Source organism: Poecilia reticulata, linkage group LG4 (genome assembly GCF_000633615.1).
Source record: "Poecilia reticulata strain Guanapo linkage group LG4, Guppy_female_1.0+MT, whole genome shotgun sequence".
Classification (NCBI taxonomy): domain Eukaryota; kingdom Metazoa; phylum Chordata; class Actinopteri; order Cyprinodontiformes; family Poeciliidae; genus Poecilia; species Poecilia reticulata.
Genome location: NC_024334.1, coordinates 22,615,347 through 22,632,075, shown reverse-complemented (window position 1 = coordinate 22,632,075; position 16,729 = coordinate 22,615,347). Strand labels below are relative to the sequence as shown.

General features: G+C 39.0%; 1 protein-coding gene across 1 annotated transcript; it reads right to left on the bottom strand.

The window, feature by feature from the left end:
- Positions 1-9,326: 9,326 nt before the first annotated feature.
- Positions 9,327-14,565, bottom strand: fstl3 (follistatin-like 3 (secreted glycoprotein)). Its single transcript, XM_008407215.2, has 5 exons — positions 14,286-14,565; positions 13,766-13,951; positions 12,123-12,338; positions 10,667-10,891; positions 9,327-10,589 (listed from the first exon to the last, which is right to left on the bottom strand). The coding sequence occupies exons 1-5, from the start codon at positions 14,353-14,355 to the stop codon at positions 10,537-10,539; spliced, it is 750 nt and encodes a 249-aa protein (XP_008405437.1). The 5' UTR covers positions 14,356-14,565; the 3' UTR covers positions 9,327-10,536.
- Between the last annotated feature and the right edge of the window lie 2,164 nt (positions 14,566-16,729).

The following is a 16,729-nucleotide window of genomic DNA, read 5'->3' as shown; positions in this document are numbered from 1 at the left end:
GCATTTCAAAGAGTGAGTGACTTCACCGGTGTTTGTTTTGATTTCTTTGATTTGGAGCCTACCATCCAGGACCTGGTTGTACCCACCGGTAAGCCTAGTTGGATTTATTTTGCGCATTTTCTTTTTTTTGTACAGGTATTTTTATTCTTTGAGATAATAAATTATTGACTTGAAACCTGTCTCCTGCTGATTGCAAAACCGGACCTGCGTCCTTCTATTAATTCCTGGGTGATAACCCCAGGTGGCGTTGTTGGCAACAAACTAATCATATGGTCAAAACCACTGAATGCCACACTAAGGTAAACTACCTTAATACTACCTTGTTGAAGCACATAGTATGGGTCCATCAGCATTCCACATTTTGACTTGGCAATATTCTCCCACTGTAACTTGCAAAATTCATGTTATTCATTAGATTGTGAGGACATGTCTTGTGCAATCGATTATCTGCCTTGTTTAGTTCTGGATTCCAAATAGACCATTCAAATATTAGAATTTTCCGCTGCTGAAGCCACTGTGTTGTTGGTTTTTGGTGTGTGACTGTGGTGCGATGCTGATGACACAAATCCTCCATCTTCATCTTTCTAGCGGAAAGATGAAGTAATCAGTAATCAGTTTTTAGGTCAAACTGATTGGTAGTTAGAACTTTTGATAATCTCACCCACCTTGATAAAACTCCACTTGTAACCCCAGAAAATGAAGGTGTGCCTCTATGTTCCACGTTAAGAGTTTACTTCCTTCTTGTTAGTTCAGACATATGGAGAACGCAGCACATTCTTGTCATCTGTTAAGCACAAGCAGTGATGGTTGGAAATGACTCACAGCAGTCTTTCTGACCAATTTAAATCTTGTAAAGTCAGCTTTGGAAAACCTCAAGGTTTTGTAACTTGGACCCGGGGTTTCTCTAATTACTGATGACTGTCTTCACTTTACCAAAATAATCACACGGTACATAAACAGTCCTGTGTAATGTTTTTGTACCCTTCTGACTGATATCTTTGCACAATGAACTGAACCAGATTTTCCGTTGTAGTTGTTTATATTCATCCCTCTAACAGACTTGTTTGCTTTTCAGTTGAGCTATACAGGATATTTGTCACATTTAAAAAGTAAAAAGGAAAAAAAATATCAATCCTCATCTCAACCTTTCAAGTTTCAAGCACCTTGATTTTTTTAACAGAGGTGGAAACACCGTAATCCACTGTATGTTTGACTAAACTGTGGAGATAAGCTCTTGAGGATTGTAATTGTGTGTCATACTCCATCTCAGTGTGATTCTCATTCTACATTACAGGACACAAGAGGGCCTGGTAGCAGATAGTGAGGACATCTGAGGAGGTCATCAGAGTACACCTGTCCTCAGTCCAGACTCCTGGTTTCAAACACTGTCTGGTTTTGTTTAATGCTATTGGGTGTGCAATGACATGACAACAACAAATTGAACTAATTGGATTTTGCTGCTTCCTTTTCAGACATGAGTTCCAGACTTCATGATAATTTAATAAATCTTAGTTGGTAGCAACACGGAATATAACCTGGCACTTTCCTGTTGCCCACAGAGTATTTATTAAATACCTAAGAGATGCTCAGCATTATCAGTGCACAAAAGGATGACATGTACAGCTCTGAAAAAACAAAAAACTACAAAAAAAAAAAAAAAACTAAGAGACCACTGCACTGAACCCCATGGAAAACTTCATGGTTATTCCACCAAATATAGATTTCTGAACTCTTCCTGAGTTAAAACATTAGGTTTGTTGTTTTTAAATGAGTATGAACTTGTTTCTTTGCATTATTTGAGATCTGAAAGCACTGCATAGTTTTTGTTACGTTGACTATTTCTCGTTTTCCTTCAAATAAATACTTGCAATACTTGTCTCTGAAATTTATGCTTGGAATGCATTTCATAGAATAAAAGAACAATGTTCATTTTACTCAAAAATATGCTTATCAAAAGTAAAATCAGAGATCAATCTGATTTTAAAGTGTCCTCTAAGTGTAGTCTTTCTGGGGTACCTCTGGGAACCTCGCTAGTACCTACTATGTTTAGTCTATTATATTATTACTTTGTTGGTGACCAGAAAATTATTCTCAAGTACCGTTTGCTTTGTAGGTAGCTTTAAGTGTTATAATGGTCAGGCGTTCAGAACTTGGGGTATTTTTTTTTTAAGTAACAAAATTCAATTTAGTTCATTTTGTCTTCAGAACAATGTTTTTGCTGAACATATGTGGGTTGATCTAAATAAAAACTCAAATCATAACTTTAACTGAAAACCATTTATAAGATGATAAAAACATAAACATAAAAGACTAAAGCTGGAGTGGAAACATCCGATTGTTCCCTCCACAATGATCACCAGCAGACGTTTTCTACATGACTTCTAATTTTCAGCTGTTGATCCAAATGAAATTGAGTTTCAGATTTTCTGTCGTCTCCTCAGGTCATTTCAGATGCATCGCATGCTAACCATGTGAGCTGAAGTCACACAGCTACACAGTATAATTTACTCAAAGCCAGATGGCTACTAAAGTATTTCATTTTGTCTGGGGTAAAAGTTTCAAATCTAACAAAGTAAGATTTGTTAGATTTGGCAAATGGCAAGCTTTGCCATTTGTCGTCTTTCTCTCTCATTCTTTGAAGACAGTATTTGGTGTGAAGCATTACAAATGATCTGTCACTGCATGAGAATATAATGTAGCTGCCAATTTCTAGCAATGCAGACTGTGCAAAACTGACACTCATCATTTTGAGATTTGAATTAGTGTGTCCAACTACAGAGTAACAGATGTGCAGCACTGTGGTCTGCGAGGAAGGATACCACAAAGGCTTTCTAAGTTTATTTGTGGTAAACCATTCTAATTGGACTTGCCAAAGCTCTCCCAGCACTTAATCTAATTAGATTTGTCCCACGGACTGAATGGCAGCTGCTTAAGCTATTCAATGGAAGGAATCTGTTCAAATTCTTCTTTGCTAAATCTACAGCACTTATGGTAAAGCGCAAAATTGTTCATGCAATGCCAAGATAATAAAATTTCCTTACATAAAGCCTTATAAAAAGAACATTATTTTACTGTCTTGAACCACTTAAATTGACTTTTAAAAATATGTCCATAGACTTGCAATATTCGAGACCTCAAATAGGTCAGTTAAACTCAATTTGGAACACGCCTTGAAGGGAAGTGTTGGTCAATTGTCAAAATTATATGGCTTGTTAAATCCAAACTAAAATTAATTTACTAATAACCCTATTAGGTAGGTGCGGAGGCAGGGGGGAGGCAAAGTAATGCTCCTCAGGGGACACAGGGTCTCTCCAAAGAGCATCGCATTAGACCAATGAGCATTGCTGATTTTAGGTTGCTGTTGTTGTAAGCTGCACTTTCCTCAAGCTAGACCACACACAGAGGCCACACAGAGGCAGTCTCCCAAAGGACAGTGTAAGGAAGTGAAACAAATCATGGAGAGTAGTATGGGACAATTAGCATTCTAAACAACTTCCCATTTTTCCTGATTAGTTTGTGTTTATCTAGTACGACTGCCCTACCCCCCCTCCAAAACATCATGTTTGTATTCAACCTGCCCAGATTTTACACCCTCGCTAAAGGCTGTGGCAGAGTAAGCTGACTCGGAGCTCAAGTGTCTGAAAAAAATTATTTGCTGTTGATTTTTGATGTACAATACCCATCTTGGCGTTCAATCCGAGTCCCTGAAACTGCGGGCTTTCCTCCAATCATTATAGTAACAGCATACCTATGCTGATCTGAGATCATAAAAAAACATTTCCAAGAAACCCATAAAACGTCATGTGTAATATCATGAGCTTGACTGAAGAGCCGGCAGTTGTGTCAGCACAGTGATCAACTGTCAAAGGAAAATATTGAGCACATTTGGAAAATGTACATGGCTTGCTCAGTAACATAGCAACACTGGAAAAATTATGTCCCCTGATGGAGTGATAGATCTGACATCTATTAGTTTCAGCTGTGGGACAGAGCTGTTTACAATCCAGTGGCGGGATCCAGAGGCTGGGTGGTCTCCCGAAACACACTCCAGAACTCGGTTTCATCACAACTCCGTTTGAGACGTAGGAGCTGACTGGTGTGCTTACTGGAAGTAACGGCAGCAGGTTCTGGAGGAAACGATACCATGTGGACGTTGTTGAGAAAGAAACATATCAGAGCAGGATGACCGCACACCATTGAAATGTCTGAGTGGGCGTCACATGTGTTTTTAGGAATACAAACAACTCAGCCAAAGGTTGTGATGTAATGGTCGTGACTAATTCTATGATCATAGCAGGTGAGTCCTACAATCGCAGTTGCAAACAAATGGCAAACAGACAACATGAACTGTGCACACTCACAACCATGCTTCTGTTGGAAGTGAGGCAGACCATAAACTGCGACATGCATAAGAAATGATCTAAAAAAAGGGTCCAAGTGGGCAGGGAATTCTTGAGGTCTTACACAGACTATAATTAAAATAGCTCTGAAATGGCTCAGCGGTTGATTGTTTGGTTGTGTGTTTACCACCTTTGGTGTAACAGAAACATATCAGTCAGAGGATATGGTAAATACCCACATGTTGTACCTGGTGAAGGCATTACACAGTCATGATGTGTTGGCGGCACGTAGTATTTCATTGTATTGATCAACATTTACCTGCACGTCAGAGGTTGGATACAACAAGCTGTGCTCTTATTGACGACCATGTTAAATATGAGTAAAATGCCTTAAAATAAATAAAACCTTTATAGTGTAGTTTCACAAAAAAAGTAATAACCAAACCTTGAGTACATTAAGTGAGTGAGGAAAAATCCCAGCAAGATTACTTATTGGAAAATTGCTAGAACCCCCTTATAAAGTCTCCTTTCCATCACCCTAATCTTTAGCTCCTTCCACAGTTTCTCCTTCTAGTATGAGGCAGGGCTCTGATTGGTACACTCCAAGGGTTAGGGTCCAATGCTGCTTTTAGTTGCAAGAAGAAAATTGATTAATCTAAAACATAATTTAAAACTAAATCTGCCAGGGGTATGAATAACTTTGGAAGAAAAATAGTAGTACAGTACATGCATATTGGGATTAAAAGCGCACAGTGTTTCAGGGCAGATCGACTGATCATCTTGGGATTAAATTTTATAGTTTATACACAACTGAGTTTTCAACTGAGTTGCTTGAAAATTGGGACTGTCCTCCCTTTTCAGCCTCTTTGAGCATTTGGCATGCAGAGGTGAGTCTATTTTCATCAGTGCAGACTGAGTCCCTGCATACTGTACCGTGAGATTAAGTAATGTTAAATTTGGGTTGCTAGCCTGATGTTGCTAGAGATCCAACATCAACATATGCTATTGCCTCAGATGTGTAGAAAGGCAATGCTTGAACAGATTCATGCACCAGTGTGATTAATTTGGCCTTGAAACATGACACATGTAACAAGGTTATTAGATTGAGATTTTAGGCACAAACAATTTAGGTTTAATGTGAACTTGTGCAACAAAAACGACAAATGCATGTAAAAGCTTCCGATGGTGTTTGCAGATTGTGATACTGTTTGATCAATAAGCAATATTTGCTTTGCTGAATTTAGGTTGTGGTCTTTGTATGGTGGAGGTTCTGTGATGCTGTGAGTCTGTGTCTCATTGTAAGACCTGGAAAATTAGCTGGACTTTGAGTTTCTGAGACATAATTAAAACAGGCCATCACTGGGGTTTATCAAAACAATTATCCAAAACACATACCCATATCAACTCAGAAATGTTCAACCAGAAAAGAAAATCAACCCTTTTCATGGCCATCTCACTTTTTCATAGAAATGAAGAGCAGTGTGTTGATCAGAAGAGAATATAATCCATGACTCAGGACAAGTTGGAGACTGTGCAAAAAGGACTGGTCAAAGATTTCTCACTATGTGCTCTCGACTTGTTAATATGTTACAAGAGAAGACTAAGTGCTTTCTTATTGGCAAAAGGGAGTTTGTAGAAAGAGTTTGGCAGACCAGTGACTCAGTAAAAACTTCTTTTTTTTGTTGTTGGAATGTGGAATGTTTTTATGTAACTGCAATTAAGTATTTATTTATTTTAAGAGTCTTAAAGACTTCAACCAAGTGTGCCAATAAATGTGTGTAAAGCACTAAAAATACAAGAGCAGTTCTGCTGCCTCAGCTTTTTTGTTTTTTATGTTTATCTTACTGTAATACAACAACCATTTTCATAATATGCACCTCCAAATTTGGCAAATTTCTTACTCCAGATCCAGAATGTGTTCATTTCAAATTCCTGTGGGGTTTTTACCCTTTAAACCGTGACAAAAAAAATTCCCTCCGGTCGGTGAATTTACTGTGCGGATAATGGAGGAATTTATAGACGGTAAAGATGTCAGAAAAGTTGGCATTAAATGTTTTGAGTACATGCCACAGAGCACTACATAAGAATGCAAAAATGGATGTGATCCATTTTGTATTGATCCGTCAAAAAGTAATTTAGTCTTTAACAAAACAAGTGTTTTGCAGCTTCGGGCAGAAGTTGTTCCCTGACCGCAAAAATCCCCTGGGTCTGTCTGCAGTCAACGTCTGCATGCCTGATGACAAAATTTCGCCATTATGTTTGTGTTGTGTTACTGGCATTGAGCAGCTTTAGAAATATTATTCTGTCATAATGTATCAGTATGACACAAAGATTTAAAAAGAGGCAATCTCATGTATTTTACAAGTGTACCGCAGCCCCTTGTTGGCATTGTGTTTTGCCCCTTTCGAACTAACAAAACATCTAATTCCATTCCCAGTGTAATAAAAGGGTAGTTGGACAGGAATATAAACATCTCCCTAAAGTTGAACCAGATGCTGCCGAATGGGCTTGAGTGCAGGGAGAGTTGGGAGACAAAAAAACAAGGGAGGTACTGTACACAGGAAAGTGAGTCAGTACCCAGTCCTCGCCATAGAGGGAACAAAAAATTATTCCCCAGTTCCATTGCCCTGCATTCCCTCAAAGTCTAATCCAGAGCGAGGGGATATCCCTGAGGAGACAGGGCAGGAAAGCTGAATTAGATTCTCAGCAGCCTCTCGCACGACACCCTGACAGGCTTCTTGGAGAGTCGATTCGGCGACGGCACGCACAGGAGGAGGGTTGTAACCGCCGCACACATATGCTGGCGGCATATGGCGAGCTGTTGACGCTTGATCTCCTTCAGGGTGTGAGATTGGGCTTGTTTAACTTAAAGACACGGAGTTCTATACACAGGGCATTTCATGGCTATTCATACTGTTCAAACTTTTCCATCTTCTGTCAAATCGCAACCACACAATGAAATGTGTGTACGATTGGAATTTTAAGAGATAAACCAACATAAAGTGGTGGGAAAAATAGGAAGTAGAATGAAGTGTTGAGAACAAGAATTACCTCAAGCTTATACAGACTGGGTGACTGTGTTTGTGAACATCAATTTCACCAAAATTTGCACTTGAATTTAGCTCAGGACTTTTGAGTGGTCCGTTCAAACATATACAAAGGCTTTAATCAAAACCATTCCAGTGTAGCTCTGGCTCAGTGTGAAGGGTATCAGGATCTGTGTGAGTGTTTGTGTTTTCGTGCGAGTGTGTGACCAGTCACAAGCAGGAATCTCTGCTTGGAGATGGCTTCCACCTGCTTCAGCCTGCACACGTTTGGTTGGTGTGGGTTCAGCTGTCAGATGACCATTCAGCGGCTGATGCTTCATCCCCACTGGTAGAGAGTCGAGCTACGTCCAGAGTTTTTAAGCAATTTGCTGTTTCTATGATCTCCTTATTCCACGACTCACCCATTCCCAATGGTTCCTCGCCCATTGCTGACTCCAATTCTCCCTAAGATTCACCGACCTCTGTATCCTCAGTGCTCTATGGTTGTCTTCCTCTACTCCACCACTTTCTGCCTGCTCTCCAACTTACCCTGTTCAGGGAAGAAATTGACCACTCACTACCCAGTAGGCACAAAGAACTGACCTCCACTGAAGGCAACCCCTCTTCGAGTCTTACCATCAACTTCATCATTCTTGGTCATGATGAGTTCTCAAGTCTTTCCTCCTTGAGAACTCCCTTGAACTAGAAGTTGAGCTCTCTGTGTTTGAACATTTCTGCTCCGACTTCTAAATTAAGTCATTCACTTTTAAGAACTACTTTTGACTGTGATTCCGCAGGAAACTACCAAATGTTATGACACACGGTTGCTGTCACACTCAAAAAGGAACAGCTCGGGTTTTCTACTGTCTCTAACAGATTTTCTTCCCATCACATCTTATCACGGCTGAAGAAAGGCATCGCCTGTGTCAAGGGAAATGCACAGTGTTCGTTTTCTGCCATATGTAGAGGTTTGCTCATCAGTCATTATATATTCAACACTCTCCCACCTGAGGTTTGGCTCTCTGCTTTTCTGATTATTGAGCTCCTTGACCAGTTAGTCGTTGTAGAGGGATTAAAATATCATGAAGGTTTACAGTTCAAACCATCTGAGATGGTTTGACATGTTCTGTATTTCTAACATGTGTGACGTGTTTCTTGATCTTAATTATTTTGTTTTGTAGCAATTATCTAAAGAGTTCATTGAACAGCTGTATGTATACTCTCTTTACCTATCAGTAGGGAATTGATTTCAGTGGAGTTTGTCTAGGGCAAACGTACTCTGAAGTAACAGAGTAGAATAAAATAGAAGAGAGTAGAATAGAATATAGGAATGCACGATATATTACTATTAGCATTGGTATATTCTAATATTATTACTTTTTCTTTTACATATTTGTATTGGTCTGATAAAAAAACTGAGCCAATACGAACAACCAATATTTATTTTTATCTATTTCTTATTGGGGTTTTTCCAATAGTGTTAAAATATATATTGATTAATATTAGTTATCGGCTGTAACAGCAATATTAACATTGGATATTGATATCAACCCAAATCTTTGTATTTGTGCATCCATAATATAATATAATATAATATAATATAATATAATATAATATAATATAATATAATATAATATAATATAATATAATATAATATAATATAATATAATNATATAATATAATATAATATAATATAATATAATATGTATGCATGCATGCCATATTTGTAAACCTATAAATTGTATTTGCAATAACAACATGTATCTTTTTCCATCCTCTGTATAATTATGCAGTGCTTTGTCATAGTCGTCATATTAAATTCCAATAAAATACAGTGGGGTTTGTCATTGTAACATAACAAACTGGGGAAAATACTGTATTTTCATACTTGCGGCCATTGTGTATTGTAGGACAATAAAAACAGAAACAAGATGTTCCCATTCCAAAATAAGAGACTTGCTGATAAATCACAAACTTTATGCTTCTTTTAAATGTCAGTACAAAAATACAAAAATATGTTGTTGCAGTCATCATTCAGATTTCACAGTAGATACACAGGTACATACAGAAAAATGGCATATACTTACAGAAGGATCATTGAAATGTTTCACAGTACCCATCAAGCACTGTTTAAAGCATTCTGCCATCTGCTTTGAGTTTAGAAGATTTAACTTTACCAGTGTCAACAACAGCTGAAGACACTATAATCATATCTGCTGAATTGGCCCGATCTGTAGGGCATTCCCAGACAAATTTAATTTTCTTCCAAGTCAGATGGCACTAATAGCATTTTTCTGTCAAGAACGCACTTCAAAAAGAAAAAGAGTCCAATCAAATCAAAATGGCAAAACAGCATCTGGGCAAACTGGCATGAACTCTAAAAATGCACTCGCAAAATAAAGCCAAGCAATAAACAGAGTAGGTATTGTAAATGGCTGGGGCTTATAGCAAAAAGTCGCCAAAAAAAAAGAAAAATTGGCTGGTAATTTTAGTCAGCAGCGGGTGGCCAATAGCTTGGACCTGGAGTAAGAATAACAGTGTGTGTGCTTGGAGTAGGAGGGGGGGAGGCTGGGGGATGATGACTGTAATGACTGTTGAGGTTTCTTAAGGCTGAGTCTCTTCCTCTGCACACAAACTGAAGCTGAATTACATACAACAGCACTGCAGATGTGTTTTTTTTTTTTGTGGTGAAATGAAGCCACACTGACTGACCATCAAGTGGCATCACTTCTCTAAACATATTGGCTCTGTCTTCAACCACCACTATGGAAGATGGTCTGTGTGGAATGGGGACTATAAAATTATGTAAAAAAGGTGTGAATACCAAAGCCTATGACAGATAATGTACCTTTAACAAAACACAATTAGCTTCCCCAAGGTTAAATGTATTAATTATTGGGATAAAATCATAAATAGAGTTTTATACCTTCTCCAATAAATAGTATTGGTAATCTATTTACAATATGCAGACATCTCCCAAAGAGCTCACGCCAAGACACACATTTATCTGCCTCCCACAAAACAGGGATAACACGATGTGTGTCTTCCTACAATCTTTCTGTGCACAGTGAGGAGATTGGAAGTGATTGTCAAACTCAAGAGGTCATCTTGGGAAGCCGGAGGTGTGAAATCTCGGTCGATCGACTCATTTCCTGTGGGAGAAAGAGATTCTACACGGCGTTCTCCTCGCTGGCCCTGAATTTGTGCGAGTTCCGAGGTGGACCTGGAAGAAAGAGCCGGATCAGAACTGAAGTGAGGCTGCAGCTGTCACTTTCAGCAGACACGGAATCCGGGTCTTACTGTTGCAGTGGCCGTAGTGGCGGACTCCTATGGAGTGTCCGAGGAAGCAGGTGGCTCTGCGGAGGTGGCAGGCGCTCTGATAGGTGATGTTGTCGTTGCCACAGATCTGCTGCTCGGATGTCACAACGGGGCATGGCGAGGTGCGGCACATGACGCAGTGGGCGCTGTTGGTCTGGTCGATCACGCAGGTGTGGGTTCCCGGACACACAACATTGGAGCACGACTCTGGAAAGAGAGAAACGGGGAAGTTGGAAAAGTCGGAATTTGAAGGACAAACAAGTTTAAAAAGGAATTGTGAACTGGCTCTTACACAGGGGTTGGTTACTGGTACCAAGGCTGACATGGTTATGCTTCCAACAGTGGACATCATATTTTATGGCTGCGAAAAGACTGGTCAGTGCTTGCCATTATTTAACTAAAATATTTTAGAAAAATGGCATTTATTAGATGTCTGATCACAGTTAGCAAAAATGCTGAAATTAGAGATTTGATTAGCCTTCTTGAACCATCTGAGCCACCTTTAAACAACATTAAAACATGTTGTATGGATCTCAAAATCATCTTTATTTTATGTGTATCAATACAAATTTACTTCAGGTACAGGGTTACAAGCCTGCCAACATTTTCCATAGCACTGTGATTAAATTTGTTCAGTGAGATGCAATAGAAAGTGTCATTAGGACCAGAGTTTTATCCAAGTCTTAGGATCACACAGCATAATGCAGGAAGGCTGCTTACACTTGATGCTACTGCTGCATACAGAAACTACTCATTCAGATGTTCAGAAAAATCTTCTGTTGCGAAAAGCTAAAGAAAACTCTAAAAGAATTAGAAAAATGATCGAATATTTTAGCCACCTAAAATACATTTTTCTCACAAGACAAACTTAAAACAGTTAATTTAAGCTGAACTTAAAAGCAACCAGAATTTATTTTTACAACTCAATGCTTACAAAATGGGTTGAGACTCCACTTTTCCTCAACAGCCATGGCAACAAGATGAAGAGATGCAGGAAAATGTAAATAAAATATTTTACAGTGTTTTTGTTGTATAGAAATCTGAAGAAAGACCACTATATGTGGAAATAAGTGAGTCAGGAATTAGAAGTATTAATGTGTTTCTTAATTTCTAAATTGATCTATAGATGTAAAGATTGTCAATGTCACAGTAGAACGTCAAAAGACCACACATGAAACTCAAACAAACTTTTCAGGGGTTAATTTGTTGCTTTTACCTACATCTAATAGGCAAATTCGAGAAAATATAAATGAAAGTTACATTGCATTTGTTTGATTCTGATGATCAAATACCTTAAATTATTTCAGCAGTCATCAAAATGAGTCATGCAATTCTGCTTTCGACACGAGGAGTTAGATCATGTTTACAATTTTGTTGGAAGTCTTCAGTTTTCATGACTCACTGGTGACTTTTGACCTTCCTGTGAGATATTGCTTACTTTTGCACTCTCCCTGATACATGACTTCCAGGTCCGGGTGTCCCATGCAGCGGGCCATCAGCAGGCCACACTCGTCCCGGTAAGACTTGCCGTCGCTGCCGCAGACGGCGTGCTTCCTGGGAATGTGAGAGCAGTCTGGAGAGCACACGCACTGAGGCCTTCCCATTTTCATCTTGCAAACCTTCCCGGGACTGCATTTGACTCCCTCGCATGAGTCTAGGACAAAAAAAACAACAACAAAAAAAATCCCAATGTGTATCAGTGTAATGTTGTTATATTAACAAGTCTGCAGACATGAGGTGGTGTTTTCGTCCAAAAGTAAGAACAAATGTGGGGCTTTCCCTGTCAGCGGGACAATTTTCACCCTGCACAATATTTACAGTAACCACATCTCTTTATTGACTGTTGCACACAAAAGGTGTCTCGTCTGGTGGAATGCGAGGCCGGCGTGTTTTCATAACAGAACTATGTGCAGGGCTGCACACAGACTGGCTCTGAGCTCCTGCAGGGAGACGGCGGGGGCTTTGAGGTAGACTGGGTTCAAATAGCTGTCAGAAAAGTTTACAGGCTGACAAACCAGGAAGCCCCCCCCCCCCCAGGCCCTCCTAACACCCCGTATAATGTCAGTGCACAGGAGGAGGTGCAACCCTATAGAACGCAGAGTCAGCATTAATCAAAGCACACAGGACTTTTCAGGCTTTTAGGAGATCGGCTTGATAAGCTTCTGAGGAGCTCTGCAAGGAATCAGGAACTTATTTCCTGTCGCTAGCTGGACCACTTCGGTGTCCAGTATTAATCAAAAGCTTGGTTCTTGTTCTCAGGAGCCCTCAGCTGTAACTTTTTAGTTGACTGAGACGTCGCGGCACACAACACAATTATTGTTGATGCACTTGTACTGAACTGACAGGTTTTTGTTCATTCAGCACTTATGATGCCAAATGTATTCCTCCTACGGCTTGACTCCCAGATGTGGGCTCAGAAACAGGAATTCCAGGCTGTGGGACTCCTTTTGTTGTTTGAAACGTACTTATGTTGCTGCAAAGTGGAGAGAAAATCCAAATAACTATTTTTTTTTCTTATTCTCTAATAACTGGATTTAAAACATAGATATACTTATAAATATGTAATTAAAAACTGTTCTAAGGTAAAATGTGCTTTTATACATTTGCAGGTGAATTCGTTATTACTGACATTTAACACAAGCATGCTTCATCTAAACCAAGTTAGCTGGAGCTGATGAGAGTAATGTTTTAAGTTTATGGGAACAGTTGGAGCCATCCAGGTCTGCATTTTGTTAAAGGGCCACATCGGGAACTGATTTCCAACATGTTATAATACAAAAAAAAAAAAAAAGCGTTTTAAAGCACCAAGGCAGAGTTTTATTGACTAAAATTCAATGTAGTTTATTTAAAGCTGCAAGACTTACAATTTTCAGTTTTATTTCATATTTCAGCACTCATTATTTACTTATGCATATACATAAATTTCAACGTATCTTTCAGGTTCATTACAACCCTTAACATTTTGCTCAACACAGTTCTCTGAAGTAATTACTTCAAATCATTTATGTCAAACAAAAAATTTTTTAGCCTTCCGTTTTTTTTCAGAGACAGATTTAACGTGTCATGGATAATTTATTTTACCTCTGCATGGTTTGCAGGAGACGATACCCAGGAAGCCCAGCAGGCTGACTTCATTCAGCGGCAGGCTGGTGTTGGACCAAGCCGTGTCCAGGCGACCCCCATCACAGCACTCCTCTCTGCTCACCTCTCTCATCAGCACCATGTCACACCGGTGGTCAGGACCGTGCTGCAGCCAGCACATCCCCGCTGGAAATGGTTCATAAACAAAAACCCAAACATTTAATCCGGCATCATGAATTATGTTGCATGTAAAATGTATATTCTGTTTTGTTAAGTAACTTTTAATCTGTCAAATGTGTAGTCTAATTTTTTTCTTGTCTTTGTCTTCTTTTTCTCTACAGTTTTCTTTTTATCTAGTACAATCTAAAAAAAAAATGTCTTTGAGGTGATTTTAACATACGAGCTTCTGATAACATTGTTTTCTGTTTTTCACAGAAGCATATATATTTTATCCTGAAAGACTGATTAACTTTAAACAACATGTATTCACAAGTTTTAAAAAAAGAAACAGTCCACTCACCATCAACCGGATTTCTCCCAAACTGACAGAAAGAGAGAATCACGGCCAAAGCAAATATCAAACACCTCATTGTTTAAGCTGTCAAAAGACAAAACTGTTTGTGTAAAAAAAAAAAAGAAAAAACAAAAAGCTTCTCCAAGCAAAAAAAAAAAAAAAAAAAAATCAGAAAGTGTCAGCAAAAAGACGTGATGTTCTTCTGATGAACAGAACGGATCTCTGCAGCTTCACCAAGCTGGTAGTTTCCCCTGAAGTGAATGGATGTGTTGTGGATAAGTGATGTCGTTCCCCCTCTGTATAAATATTTAGCCCAGATGGAATTATGCTGCTGGGATGGGCGATCCTCTCAGCCAGTAATAAACCAGGGCAGGACAATTTGACTCTGACTCAATTTCCAGAGTCGGGAAATGATCCATGCCCTCCATCTCCAGGCGGAGAGCACTTAGGCGACCTCACAAAACATTTTGATAACACATTAGACTCATTTAGGTCAAGGAAAAAACATGTTTTGTTTTTTTTTTGTCTTTTTTTCGGAAGTAATTTCAACCTTTTGTGTGTTTCCGTGCATAAAACTTAGAAGACTTCATGATTTCATTCTTAGTTGACTTCACAGGGTTATTTTTTTTCTGTAGGCCATTCTTCAATATTCTGTATTCCACATTTATTTTCATGCTGTGTGGCTCAATTTTTATGGTGCCTTGCTAGAGTATGATTTAATGCCTAAACTTGTCTTGTGACATTACAAGGCACTGGAGGGATAATTACACGTGGCATGGCTGCAATTTCTTTACTTTAAATCTGAACATGTACTCAACTCCCTTTACTCTAACACGTTTCACTAAAATCCAGTGGCTCAAAAAGTCACCTATTTATTATAAAAGCCCTCCTGTGTGTAATTTAGTCCTAGTATTTGGCTTTTTTTTTTTAGGACTTAGAGGTTTCTTAGAGAACATTAAGAAACAAATATCGCAATGAAGACAAAGGAACACAGCAGACAGTTCAAGGATAAACATTATAGAACAAGCAGAAAGCCAGAGTCACACTCACTAAGAAGTCCTGTTTGTGGATTGTCACAGGCCTTGAAGAAAACTCAGAACTTTTTCTGAAAAACATGATCTTGTCAGAAGAAAACAAGAAACTGTTTGCCTGTGGGAGAAAACTTCTCTGCACTTCATCATCGTTACCATAAAACACAGTGATGACAGTATCATAAGATGGGAATATTTTTGCTTGCTACATTAGAAAATTCTGGTTAGAGTTAAAAGGAAGGTGGAAGAGTTGGAGGAACATTTTTTACCACAAAATGGTCCAAACAAAAAAGGCTGAGTTTGGGACTTGTAGTAAGGAACAGCTGAATACTTTCTGTACATAACAGTATAACTAAAAACTCACTTTGTCAGCTTAAGAACTGTTAAAATGTTATCTCTGTCAGTATGACTCTATGGCGGTTGCAAGAATAATAGTATCAGTCTGCCACTGAACAAAACAAGCTTTATACAAAAAAAAAAATTATGTTGCATAGTGCTTCTTTCCCCCATTGTTAGGCTTTTGTCACATGTGGAGCGCACGTGCAAACATTAAATATAGCATGTACTTTGCACCTGTCAGCTAACGGGACAAGCGTGCATGTTTAATTCAATCCATTTGTTAGAGCCTCACACAACAGGTGACTGAAAAATAATCTGTATTATCATTGTGTATGAACATCTGCCCTGGACTTCCCTGCTCCTGCACTCGTTCACCTCCCAGCTCTGCAGCGTGCGGTGATGACAAACGTATGTGAGTCTTGCCCATGCGTCTGTCACTGGTTTTAATTTTCTGCTTTTAATGCTCCCTTCTGATCTCCGCAGAGGCAAATGAAGGTAGCATATGGTGTACTATCTGTGTTTTGTGAATGATTATGGCCTTCTGCAGCGGAGATCCCCAGAGGAACAAAGGAATGCTGCCTGAGGTGGTGAGGACGGACGAAAAGACAGAGCGGTGAGCGAAGACTGTGGGTGGCCTGCTTCTTCTCTCTGCAGATCTGCTCAGTTCATCATATGGTTTAGGTAATCTCTGTTAAGATGTGCAAATTAATATAGTATGGTCCCAACTTTGGCCCAACCTCAAAAGACAGGACTTTTTTTGAGACGTTGTCATGTGTCAGTTTGAAGACATTTAATATATATTTAATTTGTAAGGCTTTATCAATTAGCATCAAACACATCAGATACATTGCGTCTCATATGTTAATAACAGAGTTATAGGCTACTGTACAAGTCCCCGTGACTGTGAAGAAAAAATGTAAAATTCACTGCTACCATCTAGTGGAGGGAGCTGTCATGCACAACATTGAATCTTAGAGCATCAGCTGACATTGGCAGACGCTAGCAAGATATTTCCAGGACATAAAAAAATATATAAAAAAATTATAATTGAATATTCACTGTCATTTGTAAAGCCAGAAA